This window comes from Pristis pectinata, chromosome 4, assembly GCF_009764475.1.
Source record: "Pristis pectinata isolate sPriPec2 chromosome 4, sPriPec2.1.pri, whole genome shotgun sequence".
Classification (NCBI taxonomy): Eukaryota; Metazoa; Chordata; class Chondrichthyes; order Rhinopristiformes; family Pristidae; genus Pristis; species Pristis pectinata.
In genome coordinates this window covers 90,874,444-90,891,604 of record NC_067408.1, presented here as the reverse complement: position 1 = coordinate 90,891,604, position 17,161 = coordinate 90,874,444, and the positions used below count along the sequence as shown (strand labels likewise).

Genomic DNA, 17,161 nt, shown 5'->3' with positions numbered 1-17,161 from the left:
GCCTTGCTCAGGTCATCAGTTAATCTTACACAGATGGAAAATATATTGCTAATTACATTTTCTCCTGCGTGCTACTTGAAGTCCTTCCTCAACATCACACCCAAGGCGAAGAACCACAAATACATCTGCACAATTTCACAACCCCTTTTCCAGTGCTGCCTTGTGAAGAAGTTGTGTGATCTCATCACTGCAAATGGGAAGTTTAAAATAAACAGATGTAGATTATATTCTAGCAAATAACCAATTACAGGCTGAACTGAATACCACAAGGAGTTTAAAATATGTTGCATTAACAACCTCCAATAGAGATAATGGCCTCTCAGTGGGTGGAAAGAGGTCAGCATTGATGTTGAGTGTTCTTTGTTCTTTTGTTGGTTATTTTCATCTCCCGATTAAAAAATAGAAACATCGACTGAAGTGCCATCTGAGCCAGAATCAAGAACTGGGCTTTTCAGGTTTAAAACTTATGGCAGATCCCCTGCTTTTCCAAAATGTGATTGGAGACCTATCCTGGCTTCCATTTATTACTGCATTGCTAATATTACAAAAGCATCAAAGGACCATCATAAAGTATTATTTGTCATCATGTTCCATTGCTTAATTCTGTTATGTTTAAGCAGTCTTAGCATTGCAGCAATGCAGATTTGGTGTAGAGCTCAGATGCTCTGCTGGAGCTCAGCGTTATTTCCTTTGTCCAATGCATTATACCGTAAGTACACATATTTTATGTTCATTCCCACATTTCATTACTCACTTGCCTTCCATCAGTTAAATGTAGTGCCATCCTCTCTAAAATAAGTGACAGAATCAAACACATTTTATTTCTTACTTTATTTTTGTAAGATGAAATTTTACAACAATGTTTCCTTGAAAACATAAGAAACGATCATAAATTTTAAATTAGAAGCAATACAAAATGAATTGTTTTTCAGTGAAAGTCAGAGTAAGACCATATATATCAAAGATTGCAGACATACAAAATCAGATGCAGGCTGCAATGTCTGGAGTTCATTTAATATTCTCCTGAGGCAATAATTTCTCTTTCTTCTCACCTCTTCTGAAATTATAGACCTAGAAATTCTGGTCACTAAAGGTGCATTAAAGCAGCACTGTGCAGGGATGGAAGTGTGGGGTGGGAACACACCAGGTTAGTACAAGGACATCTGGTACAAAATTCTATTTCAGAGAAGAGTCAAGCCTATGTCTGGAAATATGTACATTGGTGGAGGTAGTTCAGGGTGAGATGGGGCAGTGTGGATAAACAGAGTTGGGCCTGGAGTTAGGGAGCAGTAGACAGTGGGAGCTGTCATGGTATCAGAAGGATTGGCATTGAAGAATGAAGCAGCATTAGAACATCCAAGCAGTGGGAGGATTAGATGTAGGTGGGGGCAGGGATGCACTCATGCCTGTGTCTGAAGGAAAGATTTAAAACGGATACCCAAGCATGGTCCCAGAAACACAGCACCGAGTGGGGGTGGGTGGGAGAGAGGGTGAATACAAGGCTAGATTCTTAAGACAGACCTCCCTGCAAGAAGATTGACTTCTCAGACTCACTGGGAAGGAAGCAGGTAAGCCTGGTGCTCCTAAACCAATGCTGAAACAGGTCTCAACACTCTAGTTACAGCCTTCATTAGTATGTCTGGCCTACAGCATCCATGAGTGTCATAAGTGAAAAGAAATACCATATGGGTCCCTGGCAGCTTCTGTGACAATGCACTCCATAGACATGGTGGACCAAGAACAAATCTCTGGAACTACATGACCCATACTCAGAAGACCCAGGCAAACTTGACAAACATATCTAAAATAAACTTCATTATCTTAGCACACAAAAGGGTTGTGCTACACAAATACTTCTAGCCCAATGCCTTTTGCTGAGAAATGAGTGCTGAATTTAATTCTTAGATGCCAGAGCTATTTCTAGAGATGGGCCTCATATACATGCAAGAACCAACCAGAGACCCTGCCTCGACATATCAGCTCTGGGACACAATGGCATTCTCTGAGCATCACTCACTTAGCTGTCCACCACCCCCTCACCCATGCCAAATTTCCCACCAAAAACGCTAGTTTTCAAACATGTCCTTCTAAGGACAACTGGATGGGCCATTCACAAAAAATGTGGAGCCTATGTGTCACATGTACTGCTCAATTGTACCATGTATTTGCTCCAGCCTTGTCATATGACTCTGATTTACAAACTTTAATGAGGCTCCTGGCTGCTTCCCCCTCATGGTGACAACACAGAGCCAGGCGGGATTGCAGCCAGAATGGGCAAATTAATTCTAAATCCACCCTTAGACTTCAGATGCACCTTTGATACCATGTAGGAAACAAGACATCACGTATTGAACCATGGGCATACACCTATTCTAATTATGTCCCTGCAGTTGAGTTTTCCAGTAATAAATTAGTAAAGACTGCAAATGATTCTACTGCTTGCCTTGAAAGAGGTAGGTGTAAAAAGTTTGAATTATTGCAAATTGCACAGATAGTACCATTCCTATTGTACTTTTTGACTGTGGATGTCTTCCAACAGAAGGCAGTTCCTTAAACAGTTTGACTGCCAATCTGGACCCTATTCAGGCAGTGGTGCCTGGTTATACTCCATTCCAACGAGCAAGATTGGACATTTCAACTACGATGTCCATTGATCTCTTTGGTACACTTTCTTGCATTTCTTTAGCCAAAAGTAATGGACATGGAGTGCTTTGTAAACAATTTCTCATCATTAGTTTTGCCTTTAACTGGCAACAGCCAGGGAATTCTGTAGTTGGAGTTAATATTGAACATAATAGTTTCAGGTAACCATCAAATTTTCCCCTACTCCACAGATGTGGCTGTACTTTGAATTTGTTTCTTTCCTTTTTCTTCTGTCTCTAATTACGCATTTTTAAAGTAATCACTACTTTGACGACTTTGGTCACAGAAATTTTGTGTGTTCTCTCTGCCCTCCCCATCTCTGCAACTTAACACGTGCTCAATTTTTTCCACTTTTCCAGTTCTGATGAAGGTCTCTTGGCCCAAAATGTTGGCTCCGTTCCTCTCCCCATGGATGCTGCCCGACATGCTGAGTGCTTTCAGCATTTTGTTTTTGTAGGGGATTCGGTAGTTTTGCTGCTCCTGAGGTTTACTATAACCAAATGCTTGGTTTTTCCGCACATGACAGACTGCATACCTATACAAACAACCCTGACATCTTCTCGTGCCAAGAAGATGGGTAAAAACACCAACAACCTCCCCATAATAAGAGGGGGAAAAAAGTCATCTTCTTCAAATCCCTTTGAAGACTTTGTTGCACTTATAGCTTTCCTTCAAGATCCATCTAACTGTTCTCCACTGGTAATTGCACAAGATACTTCTTGCACTTATTAAGATCTGCCATATTGCCCTTTTCTATATTTATCAATCTTTGCATGTTCAAAGCAATGGGCTAAAAAAAAAACACATACATCTTAAAAGGTAAAGGTAACATCTCTCTATAAAAATACAAAAATATTAAAAAGCAATAAACCTAACAAAACATTTAATACAATCAATGACCTTTGTTTGGCCCTTTAAATTCCTCATCCACTCCACGTAAAGTATCTCTCAGCCTGAGATTACAAAGTGTCCAGATAAATACAAATGGTATTTTCCCATCTAGATCCCATCTATCCCAGGATTTAGCTCATGTTGCATTACACAAGAGTTCATTTTGAACACTGACTACACAGTGCCTCAAGGACTCTGTGCACAGAGCCTGAATTTGTCATTTATCAATTGGAATTTTTCTTTTGCTTCTCTTGGATACCAAGGGAATAAAGGGATTGGAGGACTGAGCAGGCAAGGATGCTCAAGTTACAAGATCAGCCATGGTCTCATGGAATGGCAGAGCAGGCTCCAGGGACCATTTGGACTATTCCTGCTGGGTTTTTGTCAGGATTCAATTTACCGTCCTCTATGCGTCTCTTTTCCAATATTGCTTATCAAGTTCCATACTTCAAAAACAACATTGGCCACAGGGTGAGATCTGACCATACACTGTGTACCTTCAGAATATCATCAAGTTGTTCTCTACTGATTTAGAAATTTAGTTCATGAGTTGGACATATACTGGATAAGTCCAATTATGTCATAACATGGTATTGTTCTTCAATTGCTCACTCAACCCAGTTCTCTGAGATTATCTTGAAATGTTTTATTCCCTGGTGCTCGAGATTTGGGGCAATGCGGGCAACAAATTCAATACATGGAAAGGACTGAAGTACTGCAAAACAAAAGTATTTGCAAAAACATAGTCATACGATTTCAATTTAGGAAGTGAAACATGAAAGCAGAAGAACATTTAATACTGGCAATAATAAAGTTAAATCAATTAAACAATAGAGGTGCAGGAATCAAGAGGAAAGCTGAACTTAAGTAGCTTCTAACAACCAGTAAAGATGTGTTTATACATTTCTCATTTGGCAAGAGTAGCTGATGCCAATTTTTAAATAAAGACAACTAATATGCAAGTTGGCTGGATGGCTTCAGATTTCGTTTGTGTTAATGTTTCTTTTGGTTGGGTACATGTGAACTTCTCACTTGCAACATATTATTTTGCTGCTGTTGGTGATTCCTCCAGCAACAATGGAGCGTTACAAAAATAACTCCATACGTTATATCACACTTGCCTCTACATCACTTTTCGGATCAGCAATGATTGTTTCAATTGGTGTCCATAGACTATTTTCTTGAGGAGGTTTCGGTGGTTTTTTCGGATTCCAATAAAAGTATGCAGCAAGAATGATAAGAGCTACAAAGATTATAAATGGGTAGACAAATATGAAGTAGAAGAAGAACGGTGAGGCACAGGCCTTTGAGTGAAGTGTAGGAGCTAGAAATAAAGGGATAAACGGTTAGAAATTATGAAGTTCTTTGAAACAATAAACCACATAACTTACAATCTACCCCTTCTAGTTCCTGAATACATTTTTATAAAACACATTTTCCATTCTAGATCACCATTAATCATCCAGTGGTTGGATATTGTACCACTCAAGTGTTTTAGTAATACAGCCCCCACACCAATTTTGTACCGCGCACGAGTCTGAAGGCATTGTGGACAATAGAAAACGCTTTGCATGAGTTGAACCACACAAAGACCTTGGCCCCGTTCTTACAGATTGCTATTGTTGGGGCAGGGATGTCAGGGTCGAAAATGGCCTACGGAGTAAGGGGTGGTCCAGACTTTCACTTCCAGTGAAGGCCTGGCTCAGTACAAATGGTCCATGCCATTTGCAGACAAGCCCACACATATCATTACTAGGTTGTGGGATCTAAATATGTAATAAGCGCCATGTAGCATTCGACAATTGTTTCAGCAATAAATAAATGGACAATAAAGACATTGAAGTATTAATACATAAAACATTTATCAATTCCACAGCGCTGTAATTAATAAATCAACAGGTCATTGAAGTATAATTGCAGCAGAATATGCAGAAGTAGTCATGATCAAACTGTATTAAGTTCTGGACAATCCAGACATTCAACATGATCTTTGATTTCATTGATTGAAGAAAGGAAAGACATTCAAGCACAGCGGTGATTCAAAGAAGCTGACTGCTCTTCTTGGAGGTCTCGTTCTGAGATGAGACTGGAGAAACACTGGCTTGTGTGTGGCAGTAGAAGCCATCCCAACAGAGGAAGACAGAGGATAGGAAAGGACCAGCTGGCCTTCATGCCAAGTGTGCACCTGTGACCTCGATCCCTGAGAGTTTATCTACAATGACACTCAGATCCTCCTTTGACTCAACAGCCTTAAACTCTGACAGGCACCACTCATGTAATAAAAGTTTCACCTAGAAATTCAGGAAAGTAGCACAATGCAATTACAATGTTTTCTGGGGTTGAAGTTACTTAACCTCCTTTGGGATTCCTGCTGTCCTGGCTCCTCCCCATTCCTTTGATCACCCAGCCTTCCCATCCATCAGTCACCTGAACTAATCTCCCCCAATCCAATGACGGGAAACCACAGCCCTGACTCACCAACCATCTGACTCCGATAGTCAGCCCACTGACACACGAGTAGCCTTCGCAGGCCCAACCAGTACTAAATGCCACAAGTTTACCTATTCCCTCCCCTCCATTCTAATGGCCAACTGTGCCTTCTCCCCTGGTCTTTTTGTCTTCAAACCCATCAGCCCCAGTCCCAAGGGAAGTTAGGGATGGATAATAAATATTGGCCATGCCAGCAATGTCCAGAACCCAAAAAAATAACTTATAAAATCACCTGAGCAACACTCTGCTACAGCAGTGCCATAATGTCATGGCAACCAAATGACATACTCATGAGTAAATTGCCCAATGTGTTGCCCAACAGCAATGTTATAGTAGGAGCATATAAAGCAGAATGTCTCTCAGAATAACAAGTCAGAGGAACTCAGCTGTTTCACTCGAAAGACTCAATCTGGCAGATAAACCAAATACCCCTCGGCAGCTACCAGAATAGCAGTTTACATTTGATTTACAAACCCCATTATCTTCAACTGTGCATAATCCTTCAAACTGGATCTATTGCCAGAATTTTTCCTTGTCCATAAGTAAGCCTGCTCCTTCCAAAAGGACAAAGCTGCACAAACAGTTGGGTACAGTTATTTAAGGGACTCAAAGTGGCAAAGCACCACAAGAGCATTGACTACACCAAGAGGAAAACTCCCACTTCATCTATCTAACCATATTGCAAAATCAAGCTACAAAAAGTAGTTCTATTACCAGGAGTTCATCTAAAGACAAGTAGCAAAGCTCCACATCTTTTCATTTAGCTGAAGTGCACAAAAGAATCACACTTCAAATACTGCAATCCCAATAAGTTAACTGATTTTTTTTAATGCCAATGATCTTATTATATCTTACTAAATAGAACAGCATCAATGAGTTGGTTAAAGCAGAAGGTAACCACTGAATAATGAAACATTAGATGTGATAAAGAGCTCTCGAAATAATTATATGCATTTCAAGGGGAGATTATAAAAGAAGTAATTAAATTATGTGCCAAAAGCCAGTGAGAACAGCAGATTTGGTCTTTGTTCATGTGTTTGTAGCCCCAAGGCAATATCAACGTCGACAATACTTCAATATCAGTACATACTGAATGATATGGCACTAACATGGCTGCATCATTAATAAAAGCAAATCTAGTACCTGATGTATTTTGAGTATGTAAACAGATTAGGGAAATGAGTAAAAAAAAGAGAATGAGGAATTTCAGCCACCTGAAATTAATTGGCTGGAAGTGCTGGCCAAGGAGCTAGGGGAATAGAGTTCCTACAATAAGTACAGGACTCCTTTTCACTAGATGACCACACTCTTTCACTTTGTGCAACCACCCCATTAGTCACTTAACATCTTTGCTATCACAGCCCTTTGTTTTTTTTTCTCCCCTCCCCCCTTTTGTCTGCATCCTGAAGCTTTCTTTTTCTTTAACCGTCCCCTATTCTGATGAAAGGTCTTCGACGGGAATATTGATTCCATTTTCCTTTCTCACCAGATGCTCCTTGTCCTGCCGAGTATTACCAGCACTTTGTTTGTATTTTATGGTATTTTATGGAAGAAATTTGGAGGATTCACTACTGGATCAAGCAATAGAGAATGAGTGGATAACAGAAGTAAGAGGAGGTAAACATTTAAGCAATAGTGACCATAATATAAATTCTTTAAGATAATTTTTGAGGACATAGGCAAGATAACGGCCAGGGAAATAATTTGGAGGATAGGCAATGCCGAGGGGATGAGAATAGAACCTGGTCAATAAAATACAGAACATTATTGGCAAACAATGAGATAGAACAACAAATAGGAATATTTAAATCAGCTTCCAGAGTCCAGGAAAATATATGCTACGTAAAAAAGAACAAAATATGCCCCTATGAAGCACCATGGATGAATAAAGATGCAAAAGGAAAAAAAATAGCACATGGAAAGAGTTAAGTTATGTACATGAACAGCAGGGGAGAGCATGACAAGAGAGATTACAAAAGATTAGGAGACAATTTTTTAAAAAATCAATTAGGACAACAAAGAAGAATAACAGGAATTAAATTAGCAAAGGATAAAAAATTAAAACAGTGGAAGATTGTACGACATCAATAAAAAAAAAGTTGAAATACCAGTGAGACCACTATTAGATGAACAGGATGAAATCACAGATCACAATACTAAAATGACAGATATTAAGTAATGACTTTTCTTCAGTATTTATCAGGGAGGCTGATCAGTCAAAAATGACATCAAAACACAAGTTTAAAATTACACAACCACAATTAAAATAAAAAGAGAAACATTAAATAAACTAGTCAAATGAAGACAATCAAAGTATTAATCTGAATGGATTACTCCAATGTGTTAAAAGAATCCAAGGAACAGTTACCAGAGACAATTACACAAATATAACAATTAGTTTCAAAAGAGGGCCTGAACACTAGCTTGAGTAATGCGATATCTGAAAAGGGAAATAGGGAATGTCCAAAGAACAATAGTCCCGTTAGCTTAATTTCAGTGATAGGAAAAATAATGGAATCCCTTTGAAAAAAGAACACAGAATCAGCAAGAAACAAAAAAAAAGAATAATCAGTGCTAATTTCACAAGAGTTAGGCTTGACCTCAATAGATTCATTGAAAATGTAAACGTAGAGAAGGCTGCCACAATCGACGTAATTTATCTCTATCTCCAAGAGCTTCTGAGATGGTTCCACATCAAAACTAACTGAGTAGGGTCTCAGCATGTGTAATTAGTGGATATGAAGCAAATGGATAAAGCGTAAAGGGTACAGTCAGACAAGATAGCGAGTGTTTTGACTTTGGACTCACAAATATAATTTTTAAATTTAGTGATGACACCCCCACGTTATTGAGGTAAATCCAAAGTGAAGGGAATGCAACAAGTTATAAACCTTTTTTCAGAACAGGCATATGATTTACAAAAATGAATTTCTACACATATATGAAGCATTAAATTTTTCTGCTGAAAGGAGACCACTGATTATTTGTGGAATTTAAATGAACTAGAAGAACTAGGAGATTTTGCAATACAAATACTCAAATCATGATCTCTGTCAATAAGGCTCTAATAAAAGTGAACTAAGCTTACATATTTATCTCTAGAGAGACAGAAGTAGAGAAGTTATGCTACGCACATATTGAAACTTAGTTAAACTACATTTAGAGTACTATATACAATTATATAAAATGGAGAAGTCCCATCTGGAGAATAAATCCCAACATAGACTGGCTGAATCAAATGGCCCATTTTTGTGCTCTCTGATTCTGAAGGTAACATTCAGTTTTTCAAATATATACAAGGATTTTTGAATGTGAACATCTAAATTATTCCAAGAAAGCTTTTGTTCATTCAAAGTATACCTTTAGGATAATTACATGTTTCACTGAAACTCAAACTTAAAGAAAGTTGGTGAGAAAAGCTTTGGTATTCAAGGATCCTGATGCAAGACTGAGGACAATGAAAAGGAAGAAAGAAAGAAGTGCAATTGCTAAGCTTGCAGCTACTTCAGAATTTCCTAATATACTTTATTGCCAATGAAATACTTCCATAGACCTCATTATCATTTACAGATAGAACAAATTTTCTTTTAACTAGGATTCAAGTATGGATAAAGATAAATCCAAAAGCAAAAAGCTGCAGACACTGGAAATCCAAAATAAAACAGAAAATATTGGAAACACTCAGCAGGCCAGACAGCTTCTGTGGAAAGAGAAAGGGTTAACTTTTCAGGTCAAAGATCCTTCATTAGAACTGGGGAGGTGCGAAAACAATTCAATCAGAATTCTCTTTTAGATGTTGTCATGAGATTTCTCCACAGACAGGTCCTAAAAAAGAGGGAGAATAATAAAATATGTTGATTTTGGTAAAATATTTGCCCGTGTTACCTGATGCTTGGATGCGAAGGGTTGTTAGTCCAGACTGATCACTTCCTTGAATAGCCCATTGATTCTGGGGACTCAAGATCCACTCGTCCACTTTGCAAAAGTAAATACCACTGTCACTGAGTGCTGCATTCCGGATGATCAGTGTGTAGTTATTGTTGGAAACCTTTGCACTTTGGAATTTTAACTTCTGAAAATTTGTCTTCAAGCTGCCATGGTACTGGAGGACATTATTGCGATCAGTTTGGAGAAGTTCTTTCTGCTGGGCCTTAACTTCCTCATTTTGAAAGTACCAGGTAACTGAAAACTGTGATTGGGCCCCCGTTTGGTTGATAATAAGGCACTCAAGTTCAAAATCAGCATCCTCATTGACCAATACAGTTTTGTTATCATCAGAAACCTGTAGATTTGCATCTGCAGAACCAACAAAAGAAAGAAAACAGTGAAGCTTGATTTGAAGTGATAGAAACTGCACTGGGGTTAAACCTAGAGAGAACGTAAATAGTACATAATTAGAACATAATTTTCTTCAGGGTTCAACTACAAGATTAGCTTTGAAAATATTTACATAGAACAGTACAGCACAGGAATGGGCCCTTTCTGTGCCGACCATAATGCTGAATTAAACTAATCCCAACTGCCTGCACACGATCCCTATCCCTCCATTCTCTGCATGTTCATGTGCCTGTCTAAATGCCTCTTAAACACTATTATAGTATCTGCTTCCACTACTTCCCCTGGCAGCTGATTAGTTTACACAAAGAAATCTGATTAGTTTACACCAAGAAGGGCAATTTTCTGATCACTAGGGGCTTATCTTAGAAAGCCAGTATAAAAGGAACACTTCTATGATTTCCCTAGCTTTAAGTTAGAAACCTAAAACTTTCCAGGCCAGTCAAGCAGCAAGCATGAGAAGTGCAAAAGGTGGAGTTATTCCTGTCGAATCTATGCTTCTATTTTTCTCCACCAAGGTCAATACATCTGTGTAACATAATTGCAGGAGTACAATTCACTCTGAGTCAGAGGGAAAGAAACCACACACAGCCTTAAAATTAGGGGCATCAGTTCCAGCCAAGAGAAATTTACTAAAAAGCTTGCTTACTTGGTGTATGCACTTGAAGAGTTGTTATTGCTGATGCAGCATCTCCCACTTGATACCAAATATTGTTGGGATCCAAAAGCCATTCTGTGACATGACAATAGTAATCCCCTTGATCGGTTGCATCAGTTCTCTCTATAATTAGTTTGTAAAGATCATTTGAAGTCTTCTCAACCTGGAATTTCATCCTCTTTCGATCATTGGTATGCAACTCCCCATAGTACTGAATGACATTATTGCGATTAATGTTCAGAAGAGCTTCCTTTTGTCCTTGTGACCTACTGAAGAACCAGGTGACTGAGAATTGAGAATCATTCTGCGTTTGAGCAGATATTCTACAATCGAATTCAATGACGTCACCAATCTTTCTTTGTATGGTTGTATCTTGTTGCGCAAGTTCCAAGAGACTTACTACAAAAGTAGAAAATAGTACATCAATATAATTTCATTGTACTTCTTTGTACCAGTTTAGCTCATGGCAAACCATGATGGAGTCAATTCATACTGTTCTGGTTGCATAACAGAGAAGTGCAACAACAAGCGAGTTTTCAATTTATCAGGGTATAACCTAGATCTAGTTTGGGACAACAACGAATCATGGTATTAATTAACAGAAGAGGTAGAAAGCCGGTAATCCAAGTTCACTGATAACTCAAAGGGAGGCGGCATTCTAGACATTGTAGATGAAAGCATTATATTTATAAAGACAGAAACGACTATGAAAAACTCTGGCAAAATGGACAATGCAAATCACGGAAAACCTTGTCACCTATTGCACTGATCTGGAATTATAATTACGTGGCTCAAGTCAGATTTGCGCAGTGTTATTATATAATCTTCAAATTCAACTTTTCTTATTTGCAATAAACAGTAAGCCAGACTATGAACATGTCAAGAATAAAAAGCAACCTTACCTGGGGGACTAACCACCACTTGCAGGATGTTTGACGTTGTGCTGGCTTTCATGACCCATTGATCCGCATGTTGTCTTTGCCACAATTCTGCATTACATAAAAACTTCCCAGCTTCCAGGTTGCTGGCTCTGGAAACACTCAGCCGGACAGAATTGGATGCTGTTTTTGTTACTATCATTTTCCCTTTAAAATTCAATCCCTTGTCTCCCCACAAGATCGCAGTGTCATGAGTGAAAGTCACAAGGTGGTAGCTATCATTAGAATTAGCAGGTTGGAATTTCCAGGATACGGCTGTTAGCAGATGGCGGAGGGTTGAAGGCTGAATTAAACACTGGAGTTCAAATGTACCATAATATCTTGCAGATGGTGTACGGGTCATGGCAGTAACTTTAAAGATGCTGTCTGGAAACATTAAAAAAGCGAAATTAATGGAGGTCACCAGCTCTGCTGAAAACATTCAGTGAATCCCAAACTGAAATCAGCCTGAAGTAAAGCATAGCACAGGTGTTTCCAAAGGGGACAATAATTGTTCAAGACACTATGACATCAGCTTCCTTGTTTCAGAACTTGCTGTCAGCAGCAAGCCGCTACACCTGTCCTATGATGAAAGGTCACACTATCTTCTGCACAGTAGTGTAGCAGTCAGCGTAGCAATTACAGCGCCAGCGACCCGGGTTCAATTCTGGCTGCTGTCTATAAGGAGTTGGTACGTTCTCCCCGTGTCTGCATGGATTTCCTCCGGGTGCTCCAGTTTCCTCCCAAGTTCCAAAAGACATACGAGTTAGAAGTTGTGGGCATGCTATGTTGGCGCCAGAAGCGTGGCGACACTTGCGGGCTACCCCCAGCTCATTCTCAGTAACGCAAAAAGATGCATTTCACTGTGAGTTTCAATGTAAACATGACTAATAAATAAATATCTTTAAAAAAATTCTATATTTCACAAAGCCAACCTGCCAGGAAAACTCGGCTCTTACCTCGGTGCTCAGCTGATGCAGGACCCTCTACAAATACTGTGACTGGAGGGTTGAGCACAAGCCCTTCCCACACAAAAACACTGGAGAAACTTTGACTGCAGCAACAAACAATCTGCTGGATGAACTCAACAGGTCGAGCAGCATCTGTTGGGGGGTGGGAAGGAATTGTCGATGTTTCAGGTCGAAACCCTGCATCAGGTCTAAGAGTGAAGAGGGAGGACGGCCAGTAGATAGAGGAAAGGAGGAGGGGTGAGAAATTTTAACTGCCTGGCTGCTGATCTAAACTCCCAGCTTAGCCAACTGTTAAAGCAGCAAAAATTGAATGCTCCTGAACATTCCAAATAAAACAGTAATCAAGACTCATTTTTAAAAGTTATTAAAACCACTTGCATGGTGTTCTGGATCAGTTTGTCCCATTAAGGCAGGAAAAGGATGGTAGTGTGAAGGAACCATGGTTGACAAGAGATGTGGAATATCGAGCGAAGAGGAAGAAAGAAGCTTGCTTAAGGTTTAGGAAGCAAGGATCAGACAGGGCTCAAGAGAGTTACAAGGTAGCCAGGAGGGGCTTAGGAGAGTTAGAGGGGGGCATGAGAAGGCCTTTGCTAGTAGGATTAAGGTAAACCCCAATATATTCTACTTGTATGTGAAGAACAGGAGGATGACTAGAATGAAGGTAGGACCAATTAGGGATAGAGGAGGAGACATGTGCCTAGAGTCGAAAGAGGTAGGGGAGGTCCTCAATGAATACTTTGCTTCAGTATTCACCTGTGAGAGAGACCTTGACATTTGTGAGGACAGTGTAAAACAGGCTGATAAGCTAGAACATGTCAATGTTAAGAAGGAGGATGTGCTGGAACTTTTGAAAAGCATTAGGATAGATAAGTCCCTGGGGCCGGATGCAATATATCCCAGGATACTACAGGAAGCGAGAGAAGAGATTTCTGAGCCCATGGTGGTGATCTCTGCATCCTCACTGGCCACAGGAGTAGTATCAGATGATTGGAGGGTGGCAAGTGTTATCCCTTTGTTCAAGAAAGGGAGTAGGGATAACCCTGGGAATTATAAACCAGTGAGTCCCACTTCAGTGGTGATCAAGTTATTGGGAATGATGCTTAGGGACAGGATTTATGAGCATTTGCAGAAGCACAGCATGATTAGGGATAGTCAGCATGGCTTTGTGAGGGGCAGGTCGTGCCTCACGAACCTGATTGAATTCTTTGAGGATGTGACAAAACACATTGATGAGGGTAGAGCAGTGGATATGGTGCATATGGACTTTAGTAAGGCGTTTGATAAGGTTCCCCACGATAGGCTCATTCAGAAGGTCGGGAGGCATGGGATCTAGGGAAACTTGGCTGTGTGGATTCGGAATTGGCTTGCCCGTGGAACACAGAGGATGGTTGTAGATGAAGCGTATTCCGCCTGGAGGTCAGTGACCAGTGGTGTTCCGCAGGGATCTGTTCCGGGACCCCTGCTCTTTGTGATTTTTATAAATGACTTGGGTAAGGAAGTGGAAGGGTGGGTTAGTAAGTTTGCAGATGACAGGAAGGTTGGTGGTGTTGTGGATAGTGTAGAAGGTTGTTGAGGGACACAACGGGACATTGATAGGAAGCAAAGCTGGGCTGAGAAGTGGCAGAAGGAGTTCAACCCAGAAAAGTGTGAAGTGATTCACTTTGGAAGGTTGAATTTGAATGCAGAATACAGGGTTAATGGCAGGACTCTTAGCAATGTGGCGGAACAGGGGGATCTTTGGGTCCAAGTCCATAGATTCCTCAAAGTTGCCGTGCTGGTTGATAGAGTTGTTAAGATGGCGTATGGGGTGTTGGCCTTCATTAGTCGTGGTACTGAGTTCAAAAGCCGTGAGGTGATGTTGCAGCTCTCTAGATCTCTGGTTAGACCACACTTGGAGTATTGTGTTCAGTTCTGGTCACCTCATTATAGGAAGGATATGGAAACTTTAGAGAGGGTGCAGAGGAGATTTACCAGAATACTGCCTGGATTGGAATGCATGTCTTATGAGGATAGGTTGAGCGAGCGAGGGCTTTTCTCTTTGGAGCGGAGGAGGATGAGAGGTGACCTGATAGAGGTGTGTAAGATAAGGGGCATAGATTGAGTGGACAGCCAGAGATTATTTCCCCCAAGGTAGAAATGGCTAACATGAGGGGGCATAATTTTAAGGTAATTGGAGGAAAGTACAGGGGGGGGGGGGATATCAGAGGTAAGTTGTTTTTTTTTCTACACAGAGTGCGGTGGGTGTGTGGAACACAGTGCCAGGGGTGCTGGTAGAGGCAGATACATTTGGGACATTTGAGAGACTCTTGGATAGGCACATGAATGATAGAAAAATGGTATGTGCGAGGGAATGGTTAGATTGATCTCAGAGTAGGTTAAAAGGTTGGCACAGCATTGTGGGCTGTACTGTGCTGTAGTGTTCTATGGTCTATTAATAAATGGAATCATTGAAGCATTTAAAAAGATTTGTTACCTTAAACAATTAAAGGATATCCTTTTCCTCATCCCTCACAGCCGTTCATCCCATTGAAATCAGAGCCATCCCTGTGCCAGATCTAACCTCGTGTAGGTTGGTGGAGCGGATTCAGCAGAATATGTGCTGAGGGTTGCCACAACTACACACTTCTTCACCAGCCAAGTGGAGTCGTGCAATCAGTGACAAAAGTTTGCAGCTTTTGCACTTGACTTTGTTCAAAAATGTTACATTTTCCTCGCACCCGAGCAGGGAAATTCCAGCTTAATGGAGAACTGCTGGCATTGCCACACATATCAAACCCATTATAAATTAGACATTCAAAATATGTCACTGATTTGATGTTATTTTCCTGCAATTAGTTTAATTTAACATATTTTCTAAGTAAATAAACATGATGGTTCAATAACTTGTGGGTGCAGCACCCTGTGATACAGAAGGACAAATACACTACAAAGTGGATTTCCCAGCTTAATCATAGCCTAATGAGCACATGTGGATGCAGAAGCTTTAATCCAATGATTTCTGCAAATTTACCCCAACAAACTTTCACTTCCTTAGTAATTTACTCAATTAAAATGGTGCATAAAACCCAAAAAGGATTTCTTCTAATGTTAAAAAAAACACAATAAACCATTCGTTTTTTCCCCCAACAATCCATTACTTAAGCTAATTCCCCAAGACAAGTGAAATTCTTATTTTTCAATGTAGCATGGTCTGCCTCAGCTACACACAAGAATCATCCAATTGAAAAAAAACAATCCAGGCCCAACTGAAAGCCCAGCAATTCCTTATGGTAAAATCAACTAACATAGATACTTGATACGGAATTGCTCACCAAGTGATTTAATAGTCACCGCTGTATCATTGCTGACATACTCTCCGATCAATTGCCAATTTTGGTTGGCCTTTACTGCCCATTCCGTAACTTTGCAAGAGTACAGTCCTTCATCCGAAGTCCAGGCATTATAAATTCCCAAAGTGAAAACATCCAATCCCACTCTTGCCATTCTGATATCACCATGAATGAGATGCTCACGATAGGGCTCAGCAGTAATTTGAACACCATCCCGGTTCATTTCAATTACATCACTCTTTATGTTCTGTTTGTTTTTGAACTGCCAAACAATAGAGAGCTGGCCATAGGTTGCTGCTTCTGAATGAACATTGCAGGCAAACTGAAGAAAACCACCTTCCAAAATCTCAGTGGTATTACTGGTGATCACCACATTAAGATTGGCTTCTGTGAAATAACAGAGGGTGGTGTTAATGTCTGCAGTACTTTAGGCAATGAATACTTGGTAGAGAAAAACAAGATCTAAGATTTTATTGAAAATGTTAGATAGCAAAGGTCAAAAGTTCTGTGACTTATTTTATCACCAATACATTATCAAACATCCAACTTATTAAAAAAACATACATTTCTGACTCTTTTACTGTTACTCAGTTACTGAATAGCAGAGTACAATAAAGAGTTGAAAGAGGAATAAGAAAGATAGTAAAGAAGGTATCTGGTCTTGCTCACACAGTGGAATGATAAGCATTTTACGGACTACCAGAGAATGTAAGATGTTGTTATATATTACAGCTTTGTAGAAATTCTAAAGGGCAGGCATGGTAGTGTAGTGGTTAGCATAATGCTTTACAGTGCCAGCAACCTGGGTTCAAATCCAGCTGCTGTCTGTAAGGAGATTGTATGTTCTCCCCATGTCTGCATGGGTTTCCTCTGGGTGCTCCAGTTTCCTCCCACATTCCAAAGACGTACGGGTTAGGAAGTTGCAGG

At 40.0% G+C, this 17,161-nt stretch overlaps 1 protein-coding gene across 1 annotated transcript in view; it reads right to left on the bottom strand.

Moving 5' to 3' along the window:
• Window positions 1-838: 838 nt before the first annotated feature.
• The window catches only part of igsf3 (immunoglobulin superfamily, member 3), a 34,516-nt gene continuing 18,193 nt past the window's right edge, over window positions 839-17,161 (bottom strand). Inside the window, exons 5-9 of the mRNA XM_052015329.1 lie at window positions 16,217-16,621; window positions 11,920-12,321; window positions 11,009-11,416; window positions 9,910-10,320; window positions 839-4,858 (exon numbers count right to left, since the gene is read on the bottom strand). Coding sequence (XP_051871289.1) covers window positions 4,641-4,858; window positions 9,910-10,320; window positions 11,009-11,416; window positions 11,920-12,321; window positions 16,217-16,621 — 1,844 coding nt within the window. The 3' untranslated portion in view covers window positions 839-4,640. The remainder of the gene's footprint in view (window positions 4,859-9,909; window positions 10,321-11,008; window positions 11,417-11,919; window positions 12,322-16,216; window positions 16,622-17,161) is intronic.